This window comes from Nansenia antarctica (assembly GCF_963989245.1).
Source record: "Nansenia antarctica genome assembly, chromosome: 4".
Taxonomy (NCBI): Eukaryota; Metazoa; Chordata; class Actinopteri; order Argentiniformes; family Microstomatidae; genus Nansenia; species Nansenia antarctica.
This window is the reverse complement of record NC_137689.1, coordinates 52912591-52933581: the sequence shown is the minus strand read 5'-3', so window position 1 is coordinate 52933581 and position 20991 is coordinate 52912591. Positions and strand designations below refer to the sequence as shown.

The 20991-nt window shown below is 47.0% G+C and overlaps 1 protein-coding gene across 1 annotated transcript in view; it reads right to left on the bottom strand.

The window, feature by feature from the left end:
- pappaa (pregnancy-associated plasma protein A, pappalysin 1a) overlaps nt 1–15186 on the bottom strand; it is a gene marked incomplete at both ends in the record, with an annotated part of 90897 nt that extends 75711 nt beyond the window's left edge. Inside the window, 2 exons of the mRNA XM_080529449.1 lie at nt 1–916; nt 14796–15186. The exon at nt 1–916 is cut by the window's left edge and continues 177 nt beyond it. Coding sequence (XP_080385575.1) covers nt 1–916; nt 14796–15186 — 1307 coding nt within the window. The remainder of the gene's footprint in view (nt 917–14795) is intronic.
- Nucleotides 15187–20991: the final 5805 nt, after the last annotated feature.

Here is a 20991-nt window from a genome sequence, read left to right as displayed (position 1 = left end):
CCCGTCAGCGTGTGGTTACACTCTGGGTCACATGTCTCGTCCCCCACCTTGCTGATATCGCAGTTGGCCAGGACCAGGCGGTGTCGCAGCGACGAGTTGGTGACGTTGTGGACGCTGAGCTCCCAGGTGATGTTGTAGATGCTGAAGGCCTCGTTCAGGTGCTGGTGCTGCAGGTGGATCTGGTGAGGCGTGACGGTCGGCCTGCGCCGCGCGTCGTCCCACACGTTGATCACGCGGTAGCGCACCGTCTTGGGCCTGCGGAACGTCCAGAAGCGGTTGTAGTTGGTCACCACCTCCACGTTGTCGCAGACCGTTTGGCCGCAGGCAGGGGGTTCCAAAGTGGTGTCCAGTGACCCCCCGCCCCCGCCTCCTACTCCTCCTCCCGGTCGCGACCGGCTGCCCTCCTCCGGCTGGGGGAAGCTCCCGTCCTTCACTGTCAGCCACTTCCGGTTGGGGTGTTCGAACGTCTCCCGGATGACCAGCTGCGGGGCGTCCTGGGGGTCTTCGTGTCCCTGCATGTCCCTGACGATGTGCCTCTGGCCCCGGGCCTGCCTCCACAGGCTCACCCTCTCCACCGCTCCCCTGTAGTTGTGGTTCAGGGCATTCCCCCCCACCATCAACACCTTGCACTTCTTGGTCAGGTGGCTGAAGACGTCGCCCGACTGCTCCCGGCTCACCCCGGCCTGGGCCCCGTTCACGTAGAGCTTCATGTAGAGGCCGTCGTAGGTGACCGCCAGGTGGGCCCACTGGTTGGGCAGGTAGCGGGCGTTGGAGTGGATGGAGGTGACCTTGTGGGCGCGGTCAGTCTTGAGGGAGAAGAAGAAGCGAGGGTCCCGGTTGCCCTGCTCGCTCACCGCACGGATACCCAGCAACCAACCCCGGTCACTGGAGGCGTAGAAGCACTTGTCATACAGACCTGGTAGAGAGATATGGGAGGGGGGAGAGGGAGAGAGGAATATGTTAGTCAGTTGATGTGATAGAGAGAGAGAGAGAGTGGGGGGGACAGGCAGACAGACAGAGAAAGAGAGAGGGGGAGAAAGCGAGAGGCAGACTAAGACAAAGAGAGAGACAGCAGAGAGAATGAAAGAGAACAAGAGAGAGAGAGAGAGAGAGAGAGAGAGGGAGAGAGAAAGCGAGAGAGAGAGAGAGAGAGAGAGAGAGAGAGAGAGAGAGAGAGGGAGGGAGAGAGCGAGAGAGAGAGAGTAAGCGAGCTTCACTGATCACCTCTGTGGCCAGGGAGAATAGAGGTTGGTCAACACAGAGCAGCAGCTCGAGCCAATACTCAGGCTAACATGACAACCAAATATTTCACCCTCCATCATTTGTATCCACAGTTATTAACATTTCAAGTTTAGTCTCAGGAGCCTCACAGCATTGGCCAAGCACCAGAACAACATTCACTCCACTTTATTCAGCCTGTCTCCCCAACAATAGCAACCTTGGAGGTCCTTTCAACCTCTTCTCTGTGCCAATGGTTAATGTGAATTGCGTTTTCAACATTCAAAAACGCTAAAATATACACTGTACTGTACACAGTATAGGCACTAATTTAATCCAGAAACATTTGTACTGCTGGAGTGTAATCACATACACTTACACATGCTGTACTGCAGTGGAGGCTGGCGAAGGTAGAAGTCGGAGGACAGCCTTTTTGTAATGAATGGATTGGAACGAGGAATGAACAACACATTCCTTTTCCCATTCCTGCATTATAATGTGCCCATCCTCCGATTTCTACCTCCACTAGCCTCCACTCTAATCAATCAATCAAAACTAGACATTCACAATGTGGTCCATATTACTAAATGCACTAACATGATATATTCACAGATAACTTTAGAAAAAGTTGTCCTGGAAATTGGGATACGGTGCATATTTAGCTTGGGGAGACCCATCGAAATTCTTAGAATATGGCTCTCATGAACATTGAGCCCATTTAAAACATCTTGTGTGCCTCAGCAGCTGGCTGGAGCCAGAAAAGGTAGTTTTTCCGCAAAAGCTTTATTTTGCTAGAGGCACCAAAACACCTTTTTCCTGTTTCACTTGGAAAGCATATGTCAGCTTCAGAATGGTAATGTGTTTTCACTTCTTAGGGGGATCTCTGAACGCTAACTGTTTGTGTGTGTGTGTGTGTGCGTGTGTGTGTGTGTGTGTGTGTGTGTGTGTGTGTGTGTGTGCATTTCTGTGCATTTGTGTATGTGTGTGCCTGTGCTTGTGTAGGTGTGTGTGTGTGTGTGTGTGTGTGTGTGTGTGTGTGTGTGCATGTGTGTGTGTGTGTGTGTGTGTGTGTGAGTGTGTGTGTGTGTGGGTGCATGTGTGTGTACATAATATGCTATAAATGCACAGTGAGCCCTCTGACATGAGCCGTAGCAGGATTCTCCCCTGCTAGAGGCCTTACTTTACAATCCTCACATGTAGGGGCACGGGGAACAACCGTACCTCCCCCCTACCTCTCTCCTGCCTCCCCCCTGCATCCCCCCTGACTCTCCCCTACCTCCCCCCTACCTCTCCCCGACCTCCCCCCTTCCTCTCCCCTACCTCCCCCCTACCTCTTCCCTACCTCTCCCCTTCCTCTGCCCTACCTCTCCCCTTCCTCTCCCCCCTACCTCCCCCCTACCTCCCCTGTCTCTCCTCTACCTCCCCCCTACCTCTCATATCCCTACCCCCTACCTCTCCCCTGTGTCCCCACTACCTCTCCCCTGTCTCTCCCCTTTCACCTCCCTGTCTCTCCCTGTCCCATGCCTCTCCCCTGCCTCACCTGTCTCCCCCCTACCTCCCTCCTGTCTCTCCCCTGCCTCTCCCCTGTCTCCCCCTGCCACCCGCTGTCTCTCCCTCTCCCATGCCTCTCCCCTGCTCTCCCCTACCTCTCCCCAGTCTCCCCTCTACCTCTCCCCTGTTTCTCCCTTACCTCTCCTCTACCTCTCCTCTACCTCTCCTCTCCCTCCCCCCTACGTCTCCCCTACCCGTTCCCCTGTCTCCCCCCTGCCTCTCCCTGTCTCCCCCCTGCCTCTCCCCTCCCTCTCCCCTACATTTCCCCCATCTCTCCCCTACCTCTCCCCTGTCTCCCCCCTACCTCCCCCCTGTCTCCCCCTGCCTCTCCCCTCCCTCTCCCCCATCTCTCCCCTCCCTCTCCCCTGTCTCTCCCCTCCCTCTCCCCCATCTCTCCCCTGCCTCTCCCCGATCTCTCCCCTCCCTCTCCCCTGTCTCTCCCCTGTCTCTCCCCTGTCTCTCCCCTACCTCTCCCCTACCTCTCCCCTACCTCTCCCCTACCTCTCCCCCATCTCTCCCCTGCCTCTCCCCTCCCTCTCCCCTGTCTCTCCCCTACCTCTCCCCCATCTCTCCCCTGTCTCTCCCCTACCTCTCCCCCATCTCTCCCCTCCCTCTCCCCTGCCTCTCCCCTGTCTCTCCCCTACCTCTCCCCTACCTCTCCCCTACCTCTCCCCTACCTCTCCCCCACCTCTCCCCTCCCTCTCCCCTGTCTCTCCCCTCCCTCTCCCCCATCTCTCCCCTGTCTCTCCCCTACCTCTCCCCTACCTCTCCCCTACCTCTCCCCTGTCTCTCCCCTACCTCTCCCCCATCTCTCCCCCGCCTCTCCCCTACCTCTCCCCCATCTCTCCCCTCCCTCTCCCCTGTCTCTCCCCTGTCTCTCCCCTACCTCTCCCCTGTCTCTCCCCTGTCTCTCCCCTACCTCTCCCCTGTCTCTCCCATCTCTCCCCTACCTCTCCCCTGCCTCTCCCATCTCTCCTCTACCTCTCCTCTCCCTCCCCCCTACGTCTCCCCTACCCGTTCCCCTGCCTCTCCCCTATCTCTCCCCTCCCTCCCCCCTACATTTCCCCCATCTCTCCCCTACCTCTCCCCCATCTCTCCCCTACCTCCCCCCTGTCTCCCCCTGCCTCTCCCCTCCCTCTCCCCTGTCTCTCCCCTGTCTCTCCCCCATCTCTCCCCTGTCTCTCCCCTGTCTCTCCCCTACCTCTCCCCTACCTCTCCCCTGTCTCTCCCCTGTCTCTCCCCTACCTCTCCCCTGTCTCTCCCCTCCCTCTCCCCTGTCTCTCCCCTGTCTCTCCCCTCCCTCTCCCCTGTCTCTCCCCTCCCTCTCCCCTGTCTCTCCCCTCCCTCTCCCCCATCTCTCCCCTGCCTCTCCCCTGTCTCTCCCCTCCCTCTCCCCTCCCTCTCCCCTGTCTCTCCCCTGTCTCTCCCCTCCCTCTCCCCCATCTCTCCCCTGCCTCTCCCCTACCTCTCCCCCATCTCTCCCCTCCCTCTCCCCTGTCTCTCCCCTACCTCTCCCCCATCTCTCCCCTACCTCTCCCCCATCTCTCCCCTCCCTCTCCCCTGTCTTTCCCTTGTCTCTCCCCTACCTCTCCCCTACCTCTCCCCTCCCTCTCCCCTGTCTCTCCCCTACCTCTCCCCTACCTCTCCGCTGTCTCTCCCCTACCTCTCCCCTCCCTCTCCCCTACCTCTCCCCTGTCTCTCCCCTACCTCTCCCCTACCTCTCCCCTGTCTCTCCCCTGTCTCTCCCCTCCCTCTCCCCTGTCTCTCCCCTACCTCTCCCCTGTCTCTCCCCTACCTCTCCCCTGTCTCTCCCCTGTCTCTCCCCTACCTCTCCCCTGTCTCTCCCCTACCTCTCCCCTGTCTCTCTCCTCCCTCTCCCCTGTCTCTCCCCTGCCTCTCCCCTCCCTCTCCCCTGTCTCTCCCCTGTCTCTCCCCTACCTCTCCCCTGTCTCTCCCCTGCCTCTCCCCTACCTCTCCCCTGTCTCTCCCCTACCTCTCCCCTACCTCTCCCCTGTCTCTCCCCTACCTCTCCCCTGTCCCTCTCCCCTTCCCTTCCGTAATGCCTCCTGCTTAGAGGGGCACCCCTCCCTTTCCCTGCCTCTCAGCTAATACAGTAGTCATAGTAAGGCAAGGCAAGACAAGTTTATTTGTATAGCACATGTCATACAACAGGGGCAGCTCAAAGTGCTTTACATATAGCATTAAAAATACAGCAAGAGGAGGCTAGTAAGAAAATAAAAATGACAAGAATATATATATATATATATATATATATATATATATATATAAATAAAATAAATAGATAAACATTAAGATCAAGATAATAAGTGAATAAAAAGATATAGATAAGTCGTGAGTTTAAAATTATAAGGTTCTATCTCCGTTTAGGGCAGTTCAGAGATATTGAGCGTCAAAGTTTTGACATTCCATTATGTTTTGTGAGATGGAACCTTTGTATTTTATGAATTACTAACTCAAAAATGTCAACATTTTAAAAAATAACACGACACAGGCATTAATAAACACCTAATGGATCAGATTATGTAAAAAAAACAATTTTGACAAAAATGTAGATAGAACCTTATAATTCTAACGTCACGAAGTGTTATTACTGCAACTGTATGTAGCCCAGCTACTAACGTGAGCTATGAGCATTTCAATAAATAAGTCCATTTAATAAATAAGCATCATTTCATGGTTATGTACACGGTTATTAACATTGTTATAAGTTTATAATGTGTACTTGTTTACAAACTCTAATGTGAGTTCGCTCATTGGTTATATGTCATTCATTCATTTCTTTATTTCATTGGTCCATCGGGAAGAGCTAGCCAATGAAATGTGTGCTGAGAGAGAGGGGGCGGGACTTTGTACTAATAGCGTTAGGTTGCGTGTCAGAATGTTTGAGGACCTCGTCGAGTGAAGTAAGACTTGTGTATGCTGTGTGTATTAACAATTCGGGAATCAACGAACAGTTATTATTTTGGATGTTGGTGCACATTGAAGCTACCAGAGGTAAATACATATGTCTGGTGTTTGTTTATAAGCTACATCTACTCGTTGTAGTATGTTATATTTGACTGTAGAGCTAATCGCGGCTAGCGGTTAGCTTAGCATAATTACGTTAGCATGTTGCTAGCCTTTGCTGAGTGATAAATTGTTTCTAGCTTTATCAAAACGAAATAGCTATTGGATTTTGTAGCTCAGTGTATTCTGTTAATTCAGAATTGGAAGTCGAGAGACCAAGCCAAAGGAAAGCTCTCCGTTGGACAACGGAGACCGTTTCCAATCGCCTGGGGTAACTCGAGACCGTCCATTGAATCTTCGCGTCAGTGTACTTCAATCATTCTCCTGCGCTCGTGGGAGAGCGTTGGACCTCATCCCCCTCATCTCTGCCTCTTTTTACACCATCTTTCAAACCCCTCGTTTACCTACGAGTTCCCCACGAGGTTACGTGAGTACTGAACCACGCACAAGCTTTTGTTTGGGCTCGTGTGGACGAGTGAAGTGGCCATAACAGTTTCAAGGCCCCCCCGCTCACAAGCAATGTCAGCTGCAACGGTAACACTGGTTAATGGACTGAGTTACAGAGTGCGTGTGTGTGAGTGAGTGTGGGCCCACCTTTTTATTTTACTGAATGATATATTGTACAATTGTGAATCCTTTGAGTTGACTTTGAGTTTATTGGAAACATTACATTTATTTCCTTGAAAGGAATTGGAATAGGCTTTGAGCCTATATTTGGTTATGTGATATTGTGATATTGTCTGTTGACATTGTATTGTGAATATTGTCTATTGACTTTGTATAACATTATAATTGACTACCAATACTTTAAATTTAGCATTTAGTAAATAAATATATACCCTTTGGTATTTGATTTTAAAGCCACTGTGTTGTGTCATAAACAGGTAATAGGCAATTCATATTCAGATGATTAAAACATAAATACATTAAAAGGATTAAAAAGGAAGTCCTATTTAAAATACTTCCACATAGTTAATGGAGGCACTGATCGTCATAATTTGAATAGTTTATTATTACAGGTAATACCGCCACTTATTTAAAATAGAACTCAGGCCCCGCCCATATGGCAGGGGTTACATGTATTTAACTACTATCCTTCCTGATATGGTGTGTGAGATTGCAGGTAATGCGTCTGTGTTCAGCCGCTATCTTGCGCGATATGGCGTGTGAGATCGCAGTGTAAAATGACACATTTGCAAACACATTTTAGCCTATATTTACAGTGAATTTACAGCGCTTGGATTATGGATTATTCAGCATGTTTCAGCCTAAACTCAGAACTACTGCATATTAAGTATATAGATAAAACGTTTAGTAAGATAATAGTTAAGAGATAAAAAAACATAGATAGAAGTGTTAGTGTTTGGGACGCTTAGGTGGCGTAGCGGGTTAAGTGTTGACCATGTACCGGTAACCGCAGGATCCCCGGTTCGATTCCGGCCGGGAATATATCCTGCATGTCATCCCTCCTCTCTCTCTCACCCATCCTTCCTGTCTAAATCTCTACTGTATCTGTCAATAAAAATGAAAAATATGAGTGGGACTGCCCCACTCAGAAAAAATAACTTAAAAAAAAAAAAGAAGTGTTAGTGTTTAATAATCATAACTGCTACAGAACATGACGGTTTTTAGCTTAGTTTTAAATATTTGTACGGTTTGGGCCCGTTTGATTTCTTCAGGGAGCTTGTTCCAGGAGCATGCGGCAGAGTGACTGAATGCTGCTTTGCCGTGTTTTGTTTTCTCTCTTGGAATGATTAGCTGATTAGTCTCAGCTGACCTTAGGGGCCTTGCTGGAATATAGGGTGGTAATAGTAGGTAATGTAAACTAGGAGGAGTGTCCAAAGTTGCCTGAGGATGAACTCAACAGTTTTGGCACTGCAACTGTATATCCCTACTCTCCATGTCACTATAAAAAAAAGAAAATCATGAACCTTTTTTTTCATTGGAAAGGTGTGGTTCAATGAATCATTACACTCATCTGAACAGAGGATAAACGAAGTTGAAGTGTCGCTTAGCAACCTGTACAAGTGGATGTGTTGGCTTCCATGTTCTGTGGCTGCGGTAGCTTTTAAGTTTCTAACCTATACAGTAACATGACTGGATGTCCTCTCTCTAACCTATACAGTAACATGACAGGATGTCCTCTCTCTAACCTATACAGTAACATGACAGGATGTCCTCTCTCTAACCTATACAGTAACATGACAGCATGTCCTCTCTCTAACCTATACAGTAACATGACAGGATGTCCTCTCTCTAACCTATACAGTAACATGACAGGATGTCCTCTCTCTAACCTATACAGTAACAAGACAGGATGTCCTCTCTCTAACCTGTACAGTAACATGACAGGATGTCCTCTCTCTAACCTATACAGTAACATGACAGGATGTCCTCTCTCTAACCTCTACAGTAACATGACAGGATGTCCTCTCTCTAACCTATACAGTAACATGACAGGATGTCCTCTCTCTAACCTGTACAGTAACATGACAGGATGTCCTCTCTCTAACCTATACAGTAACATGACAGGATGTCCTCTCTCTAACCTATACAGTAACATGACAGGATGTCCTCTCTCTAACCTATACAGTAACATGACAGGATGTCCTCTCTCTAACCTATACAGTTACATGACAGGATGTCCTCTCTCTAACCTATACAGTAACATGACAGCATGTCCTCTCTCTAACCTATACAGTAACATGACAGGATGTCCTCTCTCTAACCTATACAGTAACATGACAGGATGTCCTCTCTCTAACCTATACAGTAACATGACAGGATGTCCTCTCTCTAACCTATACAGTAACATGACAGCATGTCCTCTCTCTAACCTATACAGTAACATGACAGCATGTCCTCTCTCTAACCTATACAGTAACATGACAGGATGTCCTCTCTCTAACCTATACAGTAACATGACAGGATGTCCTCTCTCTAACCTATACAGTAACATGACAGGATGTCCTCTCTCTAACCTATACAGTAACATGACAGGACGTCCTCTCTCTAACCTATACAGTAACATGACAGCATGTCCTCTCTCTAACCTATACAGTAACATGACAGGATGTCCTCTCTCTAACCTATACAGTAACATGACAGCATGTCCTCTCTCTAACCTATACAGTAACATGACAGGATGTCCTCTCTGGGTCAATATCCTACTGGGTCAGCCTTCACCCCCCATGGTGAGGAAGGTTCAACTTCAAGGTCAGGTCAATCCTTTGGAGTGAGACGTTTTCACTTTTTCCACTACAGTGGAAGGAAAAAAAAAAGCTTCCATATGTCAGCTAGTGCACTCAAGGCTAAAAGGTGTGCTAAAATGCTAGTAGGGCTCCCAGTGTAAACAGCTGTCATAATTCTGCCATGCTCAATTAATCTAACATGGTGCACTTTTCCAGACCAAACTGCTCTGTGGTTGGATGGGCACACACACACACACACACACGCGTGTGCATGCGAGTGGGAATGCATGCACGCTCGCTGTCACGCACATACACACACATAGGCATTAGAGCATACACACACACAAAGACACACACACACACACACAGGTTTTTTTACTTGTATACACACACGCTACAATTAAGAGTAATTTCTGTCAGGTTCAAAGGCAACCTTGCTAGCACTTGACATTAGTCTTCCCGCAAGGAAAACACTCTCAGGTACAAAAAAAAAGAGGGAAAGAAAGAAAAGAAAGTCACATCAGCCTGATGAAAAGCAGGGAGGGATGGAACAATGGAGTCTTGCCCTTTTCATTTGCTTTTGAACTGTTCCGCCTCTGACTGTCAGAGAAAGGGGTTTCCGTGTTAGTACACTGTAGCGAGCGACACAGTGTGTGTGTGTGTGTGTGTGTGTGTGTGTGCGTGTGTGTGTGTGTGTGCATGAGTACATGTGTGCATGCATGTGTGTGTGTGTGTGTGTGTGTGTGCGCTCATGCGTGAGACGTTGGAAAATTCCATCGACACTAAAGAGTCACGACACAATCATCATACCACAGGTGTATGAGGTTGAGGTGAGATCAGCACATACACACACACACACACACACACACTCCGACCGCAAAACATACTGTACATTCCAAAGATCCCGGGTCTTCAATGCCAAGTGTTGACGCTCTCGTGACACTCAATGACATGTCACTCCATAACTTACTTGGCCTTGTCATGATCCTGTCGTCTATTAAAGCCGGGTGACATTTGTACGGTGCTGCTGCTAACAGAATGATGTGCATGGTAAGCATTACTCTGAGCATGGGATCATAGTAAATTATAGAGCAGTTTAGCAGTTTACTCTGTAACTCTCTCAACAGTGTCATTACTAGAAAACTACTCATTAAGTGTAATGATTCAACGAGGGGGTTTCTATCCATCTAAACGATCTAATCTCCCTTATCACAACAAAGCGCAGCACCGCACAGCACAGCAGCCCCTAAGGCAGTCGGAAGGACACATGATATGTTAGGCAATCTAACAGCAATTTAACAGCATTTTCTTTTTTTCTTCCCTTTCCCAGCCTCAGACTTCTTCAATGGGAACCTGTTACAACTTCTCCCCTCCTCACTCCCCCCCACCACCCCCCAGCGCAATCAATCAAGGAATCATTAAAAGTGTTCTAGTCCTTTCCTCTACTCACATTACGAATAAACAACCTGAAAAAAGGGGGCGTGTAGACAGTACAGAACACTGAGACATTACCAGTCAGTTATCAAACAGTATATCTGCCAAGTCAACATGGGCATTAACTGGCTGCAGCTGGTCATGGAAGAGAGCGTACGCTCCTCTCTCTTTATTTTCCCCTTTCTTTTTATGCGGGATAGTCGTTAACGAAGCGGGATACGGGGGCCAAGAGGTCACAACAATGTTGCCGTAAAGTTTGGACAACACAGAACATGATATACTGATTTGACGTGCACGTGTGTGACATTAACTCCCATGATGTACAACCCGTGCCATTTAGCCGATCACATTCGATTACCATCAACGCGTCCCAATCCTAATTTTTCAGCCGATCTCCGTTTCACTCTCCCGACCCCGGGGCCAACTCTAACCACATGTAAACAAATGTGTCACAATAGAATGAAAACAAACAAAAAAACGACACAGAGACAAATATACTGGTACGAAGTTAGCCTGAAGTGACTACGCAAAAAAAAGGAAAGAAAAAGGAGTTGTTTCTCCTCGTTTGTAAAAAAAAAAAAAGAAACTCAAATAAAAGCCTGCTCCGAGATGGGTGCTGGAGAAGCAGCCGTGGTCCTCGCTCCCTGAGGGAGTCTGTTTCTGTAACCCCGAGATCCCAAGTTAACGGAACTAGTTGTCGCTTTTTCTTTTCTTCCTCTTGTTTTAGTTTAGTTTCTGGTCTTTTGAACTTCCTGTGGAATGGGCGTGTGCTGGTTGTGTCAGCGCTGTTCAAGGTCCTGAATCACGTCGTTCCGTTGAGGAAGTTCCTGTTCCGAAGGGAAATCCCTCCCCCTCCTCCTCCTCCCTCTCCTCCTGCAGATTCATGGTCTACAGCTGCATTACGCTAGACTAGACCATTATGATGTCATCAGATCTAACTGTTCCACTTATGAAACATTTCAGTTGGTATTCTATGGTCAGGGGAGGACACAGTAACGGAACGTAGCCCCCCTCGTCCCATGTGGGAATCAAATGGGAAGCAAATCTGAAGTCTATAGGGGCTTCTTTACAGTTGATATGTGGGTGCTGTTATATGCTGTTCAAGTGAGCTCTCAACGAGGACACTCAGAAATGTCTGACTTGGAAACTCGTTATCCAAATAGGAAGCTCTAAAAAAACAAAACAAAACAAAAAGTTCAGACTTTTCATGATCGCCACATCAACCCATGCCACATCTTCAGAGATGGTTCATATCACTGTTATGATGTGACACTGCTATGAAGCATCCTTCTCTTTAGTCTCAGTCTTCAGTGTAGGTCAATATCAGCGGAGGTTGGTGGAGGTGGATATGGGAGGACGGGGCTCATTATAATGCAGGAAATGGAAATGAGGTGCCTCATCTGCCTCACCTGGTCAATAGGATGTCCTCAGCTGCTTGTCATTACCACAAAGCAGACAGCAGGAACATGACCCACTATCCTCTCCCCCATCTCCGTGGCCAGTGAGTGCAACTGGCAGATGCCCATGAATGCCTTTCTGTTTAGGCCTACAAGAAAATGGGACATTCTACCACAAACAAACAGTACATACCGGTAAGTCAAGGATGCATCATACAGTGCGGTTGGGCCAAGAAAGTCTGACTGTACTGTCTGGTACACATTTTTAACCAGAATCGGTCTAGACTTGCACTTCATGGAGCATTCGATTACATGATTTGGGCCCATAAGTCAGCCAATAGGAAGAAAGTGCAGGTACATGTTTATCAAACAGAGAGGACGGGCTATGGCGTGGCTTGGTTCAGCCCCACAGCTCTCTCTCTCTCTCTCTCTCTCTCTCTCTCTCTCTCTCTCTCTCACTCTCTCTCTCTCTCTCTCTGTGTGTACTGTATGTTGTAGCGTAAACATGAAATAAATGCTACAGGACTGTCCTCTGCTTTTACTCCCCATCTCCTCCTCTCCTCTCGTTCGCCCATCAAACAGAGGCGAGAAAAATGATGTGCTCCATAAAAACACACACACCGAAAACAGCAGAGAACGACAACAGCCACAGCGGCGGCGGGTCAAAACAACAACAACAACGTCAGAAAACAGCTGTAGAAAACAACAACCCGCGTTCTGGATCAAAACAACACGATGGGACTGCTTACTGCTTAGGCTGCGGCCTGGGATTGTTGGGAGCAGCTAGCCCTGAATTGGATTTAAAAGATTAGGCATTATTACTCGGGCTGTCAGTCGATTAAAAAAAACCTTGCAATTTAGGTGATCACAGATTTTCCAAACATTCTTAGACAAGAATCCCAATGTGGGTGACTAATGGGGTGCTTTACAAGTTCAAAGGTGCAAATACCATTCCCTCAGATGAAGACAAAAGAGCTGGCTTGGACCGGGCTTCCTCTTTCTTGGCTATACTAGCTTTAACTTCTTGTTTCCAGTCTGATATATAGAAACATGATTCTTTCATTAAATGAAATGCAGGAAAGACAGGTATGGTTATTAATACATGGAGCATCCCCCCCAGAGCAGACAGCCAGCCCCATGATAGGGTTAAGACAGTGCTCTGCAACAGACAGAGCTCTCAGCGGATTCCCCGAAGAGTTCAAATGCCTAGGGAGAATTTAATAAGGCAATGGCTTATAGGCTGCCCCCACCCCCCAACACACACACACACACACACACACAGGATACATTACAGGTTACCTGGAATACTTTAATAACTGTGTTATCAAACAGATAATCTACAGTAGCCTGCTGACGTAGCCTGCTCTCTCTCTCTCACTCTCTCTCTCTCTCTCTCTCTCTCTCTCTCTCTCTCTCTCTCTCTCTCTCTCTCTCTCTCTCTCTCTCTCTCTCTCTCACTCTCTCTGTGAGTGAGTGAGAAAGAGACAGAGAACACAGGCATACCCGTGCGCGAGCTCAGTATGCAAATGAGGGCTGGAGCTCAGTACGCAAATGCTCCAGGAGGGCAGTGAGTTGCGTGTGAGACGCTCCCTGTTGGTCGCCCAGGGGATCGAGTCACCGCATCACTTATAGGCTCCGTCACAAGCAGCGGTGCCATGGACACATACATACAATAAGGTAGCCTACATTGCAAAGAAACGGTGTCTGTTCTACGCTAGCATTGTGGACTTTACTGTAGCTATCAGATTGGCATTTGCATGCCTAGTCGTCTCAGTGTTTACACCAATAACATGTACACAAGGTGCGTGCAATTATAGCTTATACTGTCCCCATCCCATCACTTTACAACAAGCCAAAATGTGATCAGTGCAAGCAATCCTATCCAAATATGTATTAATGCGACCCACATTATTTTTAAATTGCGTTAATTATATACGTTTCAATGGAGAGGAGTCAGCGAATGATACGCGCGAGTGTCTGCGTTTTTGGAGACGGTCAGCGTCATGGGTCCCCTATGCAACTGCGCACACAGCCGCGCCACTCCGCGCGAAGGGGAAAACCCTGGAATTCTACTCCTGTCTCGTATCCTCAGCGGCAAATCCAGAAGTGTCCATTTGGGAGAGGGAGACACTTCACATTGCGGCACGCACGGTGCGGTAGCCACACCAGAATGCAATGAATCTCCCTCTCCCTCCGCCTCCCCCCCCTCTCTCTCCCTCTCCCTCTCTTCTAATTGCCTGCTGTGACATGCTCAGATCAAAAGTTTCGAGGATTACATCATAGTTTTAAAATAGCCAGACCGCTCATAAAAAAATACAATTTTTACGCACGATGACATCACCTGTCAATCAAATGATGCGGTATAAATATCAATATCGGACAACCTTGGGATGTATCTACATTGGGTGGGTATCATTGTGACACAGTAAAAACAGCCTAGTATTTTTGCGCATGTTTGTAATGTGTTTGAAACATCGAGGAAACAAATCAATAAATGTGTATAACATGCATACATTACGCACGCAGCTGAGCTCTGTGGCTATATCAACTATGAATGTGATCAACAATCTTAATTGAAAGGAGCAGCACCATGCGTGCGTCTACCGAAAAATCTCTGATATTGCACTTTTCAACGCATTACATCATTGCTTCATTGCTTGGGTCAGTTCTAAAATGAACTCATTTTCAACTCACTCACGGCTGCATGTTATTTCTCTGGGACAAGCTTGCATGATGTTGTTGTAAAACAACATCTGGATGATCGTTCAATAGCCCAAAGCTCACTTGTTTGACGACGATCTGTTGGTTAACTTTATTGCTGTGCGAAAGGTGATAAAATATATAGGATTTGCCTAACACTTTTACATACATTGCTGGGATTACAGGATAACAGACTTGTAAAATCATTCCTCCATTCATTCATTTCGGAACGGAGACAGGAATACATGTTTTCCCGGTCATAATTAATGCTGTGTACCTGCAATCACCGTAGGTGATCGTTGACCTCCCTCCGGTTTGATCCACATCTCCAGAGTAAAATTCCCTCTCGGTATCTCCACGCCCGGTTTAAGTCGGAGTTGGTCTCCCCTGCCGGTAAAATAAACAGCTTTCCCCCGACCTGGAGAGTTGTCCTCCGCCTGGGAGGCGCGTCGACGCTGGCGAAGCACCCGTCGTTCCAAGCCGGGCAAGGAGCGTTTGCCCCGGGGCAGGCGTGTGGCACAAGCCCCTGGGAAGGTGGCTCTCGCCTCTCTGATACGCACCAAGTCCCTTTTGGATCTCCCCTTTCTCCGGACTGTCCCGCACTCTGATCCAAAACATAACATGAGTATCACCAGGCAAGGCAGCCAGGGAAAACTCCAAAGTTTCATTTTCAAGAGAAGAGGTGGTAAATATTTAAAAAATAAAATAAAATAACAATGTAGAGAAAATAATTGGATAACTATAAAATGCGTAGGTCCACAATGTTCCTCTTTGAAATCTTCCCAAGTTTTTCTTTCAGCTCTTTTTTTTTTCCTTACAGCTGCTTGTCTAACCGTAGATTCAGTCTAAATAAACCCATGGAGCGATACTGTTATCCCCCCCTTTATAATGTTAAGCCACGACCCCCTTTCCTTGCCCGTTTAAGCAAAAGTAAGACTTCTCTTCTGGAGAGATTCAAGGGACACAGGAATATTTGATTAATGCATGTGTTCCATGGTGCCTTTTCAATGGGTCTCATTTAGCCAGAAGGATGACTAATAAGTAATCAATCAAAGAGGGGATCCGGTTGATGCCCCCTCATCCCCTCTTGGATTGTAGGAGTTACTCGCCGAAACCCACAGTTGTCCGCCAAGCGCTTGTCACACCTTTTAGTTGTCTCCTTATCCTACCCGTAAAACCGTATACAATATGCCACATATTAAATTCCAAAGAAAAGTGAAAATAAACCGACCTGTCATATTTTATTAAAAAGGAACCAAAAAAAGAAAGAAACAAAAAAAAACAAATATAAATTCCTTAACTTGCTTTTTTGATATTCAAAAGTTTAAATGCGCAAAATGATCCTGTAGTAAGGCGAGAGAGAGCAGAGCAGCAGCAGAAGTAAGCATCGCGATCCTCATTGATTTGCCTGAAGCAGAGAAACACTGCGAGGAGAAGAGCAGCCAGAACTGGTCGTCCGCTTTAAGAGCAATTTCTTCGTAAGTCTTTTTAAAGAGCGAGCAACTCATGTTTCCAACGTTTCCAGGGGCTGTGTGTTTTTTTTCTTTTTCTGCTGAAGTGGGAAGTCACAGGTACTCACTGACGGCGGCGATTCCATTTCTCCATGGCACACAGTGATGGGACGGTGTTTACGGAGTTTGGAAGGCTGTATGTGTATCCCTCTAGCGGCTACAATTCAAACAATCCGACACATTTTTTTTTTTTTTACACACTTTCACTGATTCTGAAGCAAAGCAGACGGAAGACCGTAGGGCAAAGCAGCCTAGTGTAGAGTAGTTCTTGGAAGTTATTCATATCCGGTTCTCTCTTCAATATTAAAGACAATGTTGATTTTCATAGGCCTGTCTTTCTTTATATCATCTAGTCTTATGTCCAGCTGCCACTGATGGAAGTAAGTAAAACTGCCAAGAAGGGAAAAGACTCTCTTTAAAGAGTGGGCTGATATGTACTCAGTAAAGTGTTCATTTTTTAACCTTTAAACTCAGAATTCAGTTCTAAATGAATGTAGGTCTATGGTGTCTTGAACAGTCTGTCCTCAGACAGTTATGTTTGTGGCTACATATTTGCACAACTAATACAAAACACATACTGTACACAGCCTACATAGCACATTTGTACGGTGGGCTCAGCAGTCCCAGCGACAAAACACTGTCTGAACTCTCTGTACCATAATGCATCCCTTTCTAATATGAAAACAGCGGGCCTATTTTCCCACCACCTAAGTTGACAGAAATGTAATGGTTTATGACAGGTACCCTTTCATGGTTCTATAGTCTCCCCAGAGACAGAGAGGAATGTCAACGGTTCCCCTTCCCTGCGGTTGTTCAGTGTAAATGTATGCTTGGACAGCTGAAAATGGCCACCTACCATAAAGCCAAGAGGGAACAAACGTTAAATATTTGCCTCACTCTTCATACAGTGTTGTGACTTTCTTCTGTGGCAGTTAGATGCTGGGGCCACATATCTCCCTTTGTGCCTCCGGAAGGAGCAATGACATATGGTGGAAGAGCAGAGCACAGCACAGTCTTGGGAACAGGTCTCATCTGGACCACTAAGTGTCAGGAGGCATCTCCTCAGCCGAAGGACACGATAATTGGCTTCCTCTTGTGCAAACCCATGCAGTTGAGTAAAGCTACACCCTCCCCATTAAGTGACTACAGTGCACTTATATAGCTAGCTCCTTTAGGATATGGTTGTCTGTTGACCTCTCGTGGCCTGCTAACCACAGTCTGAGTCTGGGTTTTGGCCTCAGTTGAGGTCTCAGTCATGTCCTGATTGCTTGTTTTATGGGTCACATCAGATTGCACTGCAATTTTATCACTGACACCCACGGATAGGTTCGAAATGTGTGAGAGTTTTGCTTCGCTTTGTTGTCTGGGTGAGAGTTCAGAAATAGAAGGAAAAAAATGTTGAATTTGAGTCGTTAAATATCAATTGTTGTTGAGGAAAGCAAGAGAATGGTTGTTACCCCCCTCCTTCTCACCCTTCACTAGCTCCCGATAGCAGCTCGCATCAGATTTAAGACCCTGGTGCTCGCCTACAGGACAGCAAAAGGGACAGCCCCTGCCTACCTGCAGTGGTCACCCCCCAAACTTCAGCCCTTTCGCTCCGCTTCTCCACCTCTGCTGGCCGACTGGCCCCACCACCTCTACGCCAATGTGGCAGTCACGCTGCCCGGTCACGTCTCTTCACTACACTGGCTCCCCGCTGGTGGAACAAGCTTCCCACGGTTGTCAGAACTGCGGAGTCACTCCCCATCTTCCGTCGGAGACTGAAGACCCATCTCTTCAGGCTACACCTTAACTGCTCCTTCTTAGACAACTACTACCCCCCTGCACTGTGTCTCCAGAGACACTTGCTTCTCCCCCTACACTGTTTCTCCTGAGATTTCTACTACCCCCTTGTGCTGTTTCTCCAGTGTCTACAAAAAAAAAAAAAGAGTCTTCTTCTAGCACGACGACTGCCAATGGCCACTGATTACTTTTCCTGCTACGACTGATGGATTGATGATTCACGTACTTAGTCAAATGTATTGATTACTTACAATCAACGCTTTAGACGCTTTGGACGCTTTGGAATAAGGCGTCTGCTAAATGGCAACAATTTAAAATGTAAATGGAGGGGGGGAAAAAAGGAGAAGAAGAAGAAGAAAAAAGCGAGTGACCTGAGAGTTCAGGAGTCAGCTGTCTCGCCCACGGGCACGCTGTGTCCCCACCACAGAGAACAGGGGATGCTGTGTGCCGCGTGCACTGACCACGAAGGTCGCTCTCAATCTCACCGTTATGCAAGCAGATTGAGATCAGATTTCATAACAAAAAAGAATAGCCTCCTCTCCCACCCACCTCTCAGTGCCCCAGCCATGCCCACTGGTAGGGGAAACATGCTTCAACCTCACAGCGCATGGTACAGGGAGAGCACACCCCCTGCTAACCTGCCGAAAGAGAACATGCCAACGAACAAACAAACAAACAAACAAATGAACACGTGTGCGCTTTCTCATGCGAAATCACTTTGCTCCGGTTCAATTGAAATAAGCCAATTGTACTCTTTCTTTCTAACCTAGGAGATTACAGGAGCGGATGATAACGTGATCAACTTACCCCCTGACCCCTCTGTGTCATAAGTCTTTCCAGGAACTGAAATGTGTGGGGTGCGCAATATCACTCGCTCACATGGGTAGTAGGTAAGGTCAACCCCAGGTCACGGTTGTAAAAGAAAGGGATGGAGCAAAAAAATATGCAAACCTCATCCTGATATCTGCATTACTAAGGGGAACATTGCAACTTGCTTATTGCTTACATCTACAATACGTTGTGCCCAGTTGATGAGTCAATGGTGCACAGATGTTTTTGGGGATATTGCTTAATCATTTAGATCTCTTGTAAATAGCACATTCAGAGGCTATTATTCAGCAATGTCCGTACTGTAATGACTAATACAACATTGGTTGTATTAAACTTTACTCCACTATTGTGTCCATCACACTGACCTTAGGGTCGGGGAGGGGGGGTCAACATTCAGCGGAAATTAGGTTGATTTGGAAGAAGAAGCAGAGAAAGAAAGATCACGGAAAAGCAGCCAATTGGAGAAGACCTCTTCCACCTAGAATCCCAGGGCAACAATTCTGAATTCAGGATTCTGAAGCCATTTAGATAATTTACCTTTATGTTACCAGGTAGATTGACTTGATAGGAGAGGAGAAGGAAGGGGAGAGGAGAGCAGAGGAGGGGGGGGGGGGGGGTTGGAGAGGTGAGGAGAGGAGAAGGGAGGAGAGAGTCGAGTAGACCATGAGAGGAGAGGAGAGGAGGGGAGAGGTATGGTCATACACGAGACAACACAGTCCAGTGACTCTACTGTGCCTCTTCATCTCTATTGTAACATCCATCCATAAAAGATTCCACTAACACTGTTGTTAAAGTAACGGATGCAGAGGATTATTACTACCGTTCAACTTCCAACACATGAAAACACATTTTGGCTTTTCTCTCTCTCTCCACTGCTCACTCCATGCCGGCAGATTACGGCTTAATTCTTCCATGGAGGAGGACAATCTGGGAGGGGAGTGACAGATTGGAGAGGTATATCATCGGAAAAACAGCATGCACACGTGAGGAGAGAGATAGAGAGAGAGAGAGAGAGAGAGAGAGAGAGAGAGAGAGAGAGAGAGAGAGAGAGAGAGAGAGAGAGAGAGAGAGAAAGGACACCACCAACAAAGTGTGTGTACAGTACAGTATATAATAGCATGGCCACTTAGCAGAGTGAGGCCCATATCCAAAGCTACAGTATACAGTAAACACAAACTACATTTAGTCAGATATAAGACGACCATATGAGTTCAGGCCCGCAACACTGGTGTTGCCAGCAACATGTTAAAATCAACCAACCGTCCAGGCAAGGGATGTGACCACCCACATGTCCCCTCTAGTGCTGCCGGGAGAGGAGTAGTATGGTAATCCCGCTACGTCAGTCAAGTGAATGAACGGGGAGTGACTGTACAAATACACACAAAAAAAAAAACACGGTCCCATAATCCATTAATGCACCAGGCTTAATCTGTGACTGTGGACGGCTCTAAAGTACAAACCTAAATGCTTTCCACTTGTCTTTGAGGATGATCCAGAAGAGAGAAACAAACGTAGATCACAGTGATACCGCAGGGGGAGATTAGTGGTGGTAACGTCATCTTGTCATGTACAGATGTTCTGTAAGGGTAATAGAACGTTGTTGGTAAATGCTAGTTAGAGGCTAACATTCTAGTGACCTGTATGCAGCAATGGGATTCTGGAATGGTGCTTGGAACCTTGGAAATAAGAACATGGGTCTTTGTAAATAATTCCATTATAGAACACACATTAAAGTCTTTAAAGCCAGGTACACATACAAAAGCCCGAGACAAGATGAGACTGCCCAGTTTCAGAATGTTGTGTTGAGATGCAGCAACTGTTTTGATCACAATGGTAGAAAAGTATATAACTCAATTATCTTGCTAGCTTGACAAAAATTCCCCCACAGAAACAACAACGAATGTTTGCTAACCTTATCTAAGTGATCTAACTAGCTAGAAAACGAGTTATAATAACAACCTAACTGTCAACAGAATTGCTGTGACAGCTCCATCATCATTTTAAGACTGAAAGCTAAGATTTGAGCAGATGTCTTGGATCTTGGAAATGCCAACAGCCGACAAATAATGGGTCGTTCATATCAATAAAACTGCATTTTAAAACCGTCTAAAACGGTCACATCTCATCTCTGCTGTTGTATGTGTTTCTGCCACCGGCTTAAGAATATAATCCCACACCACCTACAATGTAGAAATTCCAGAAAAAAAAAGATATTGGGAGAGGTATTATGGGAATTCAGTCGTGACCTTGACATCTATTTAACCAATGAAAAATATAATAGATTTAGCCATACATCAAGTGTAATCTTGATCTCTACTAAAGCTGATGACAGCTGTCAGTTATGCATGC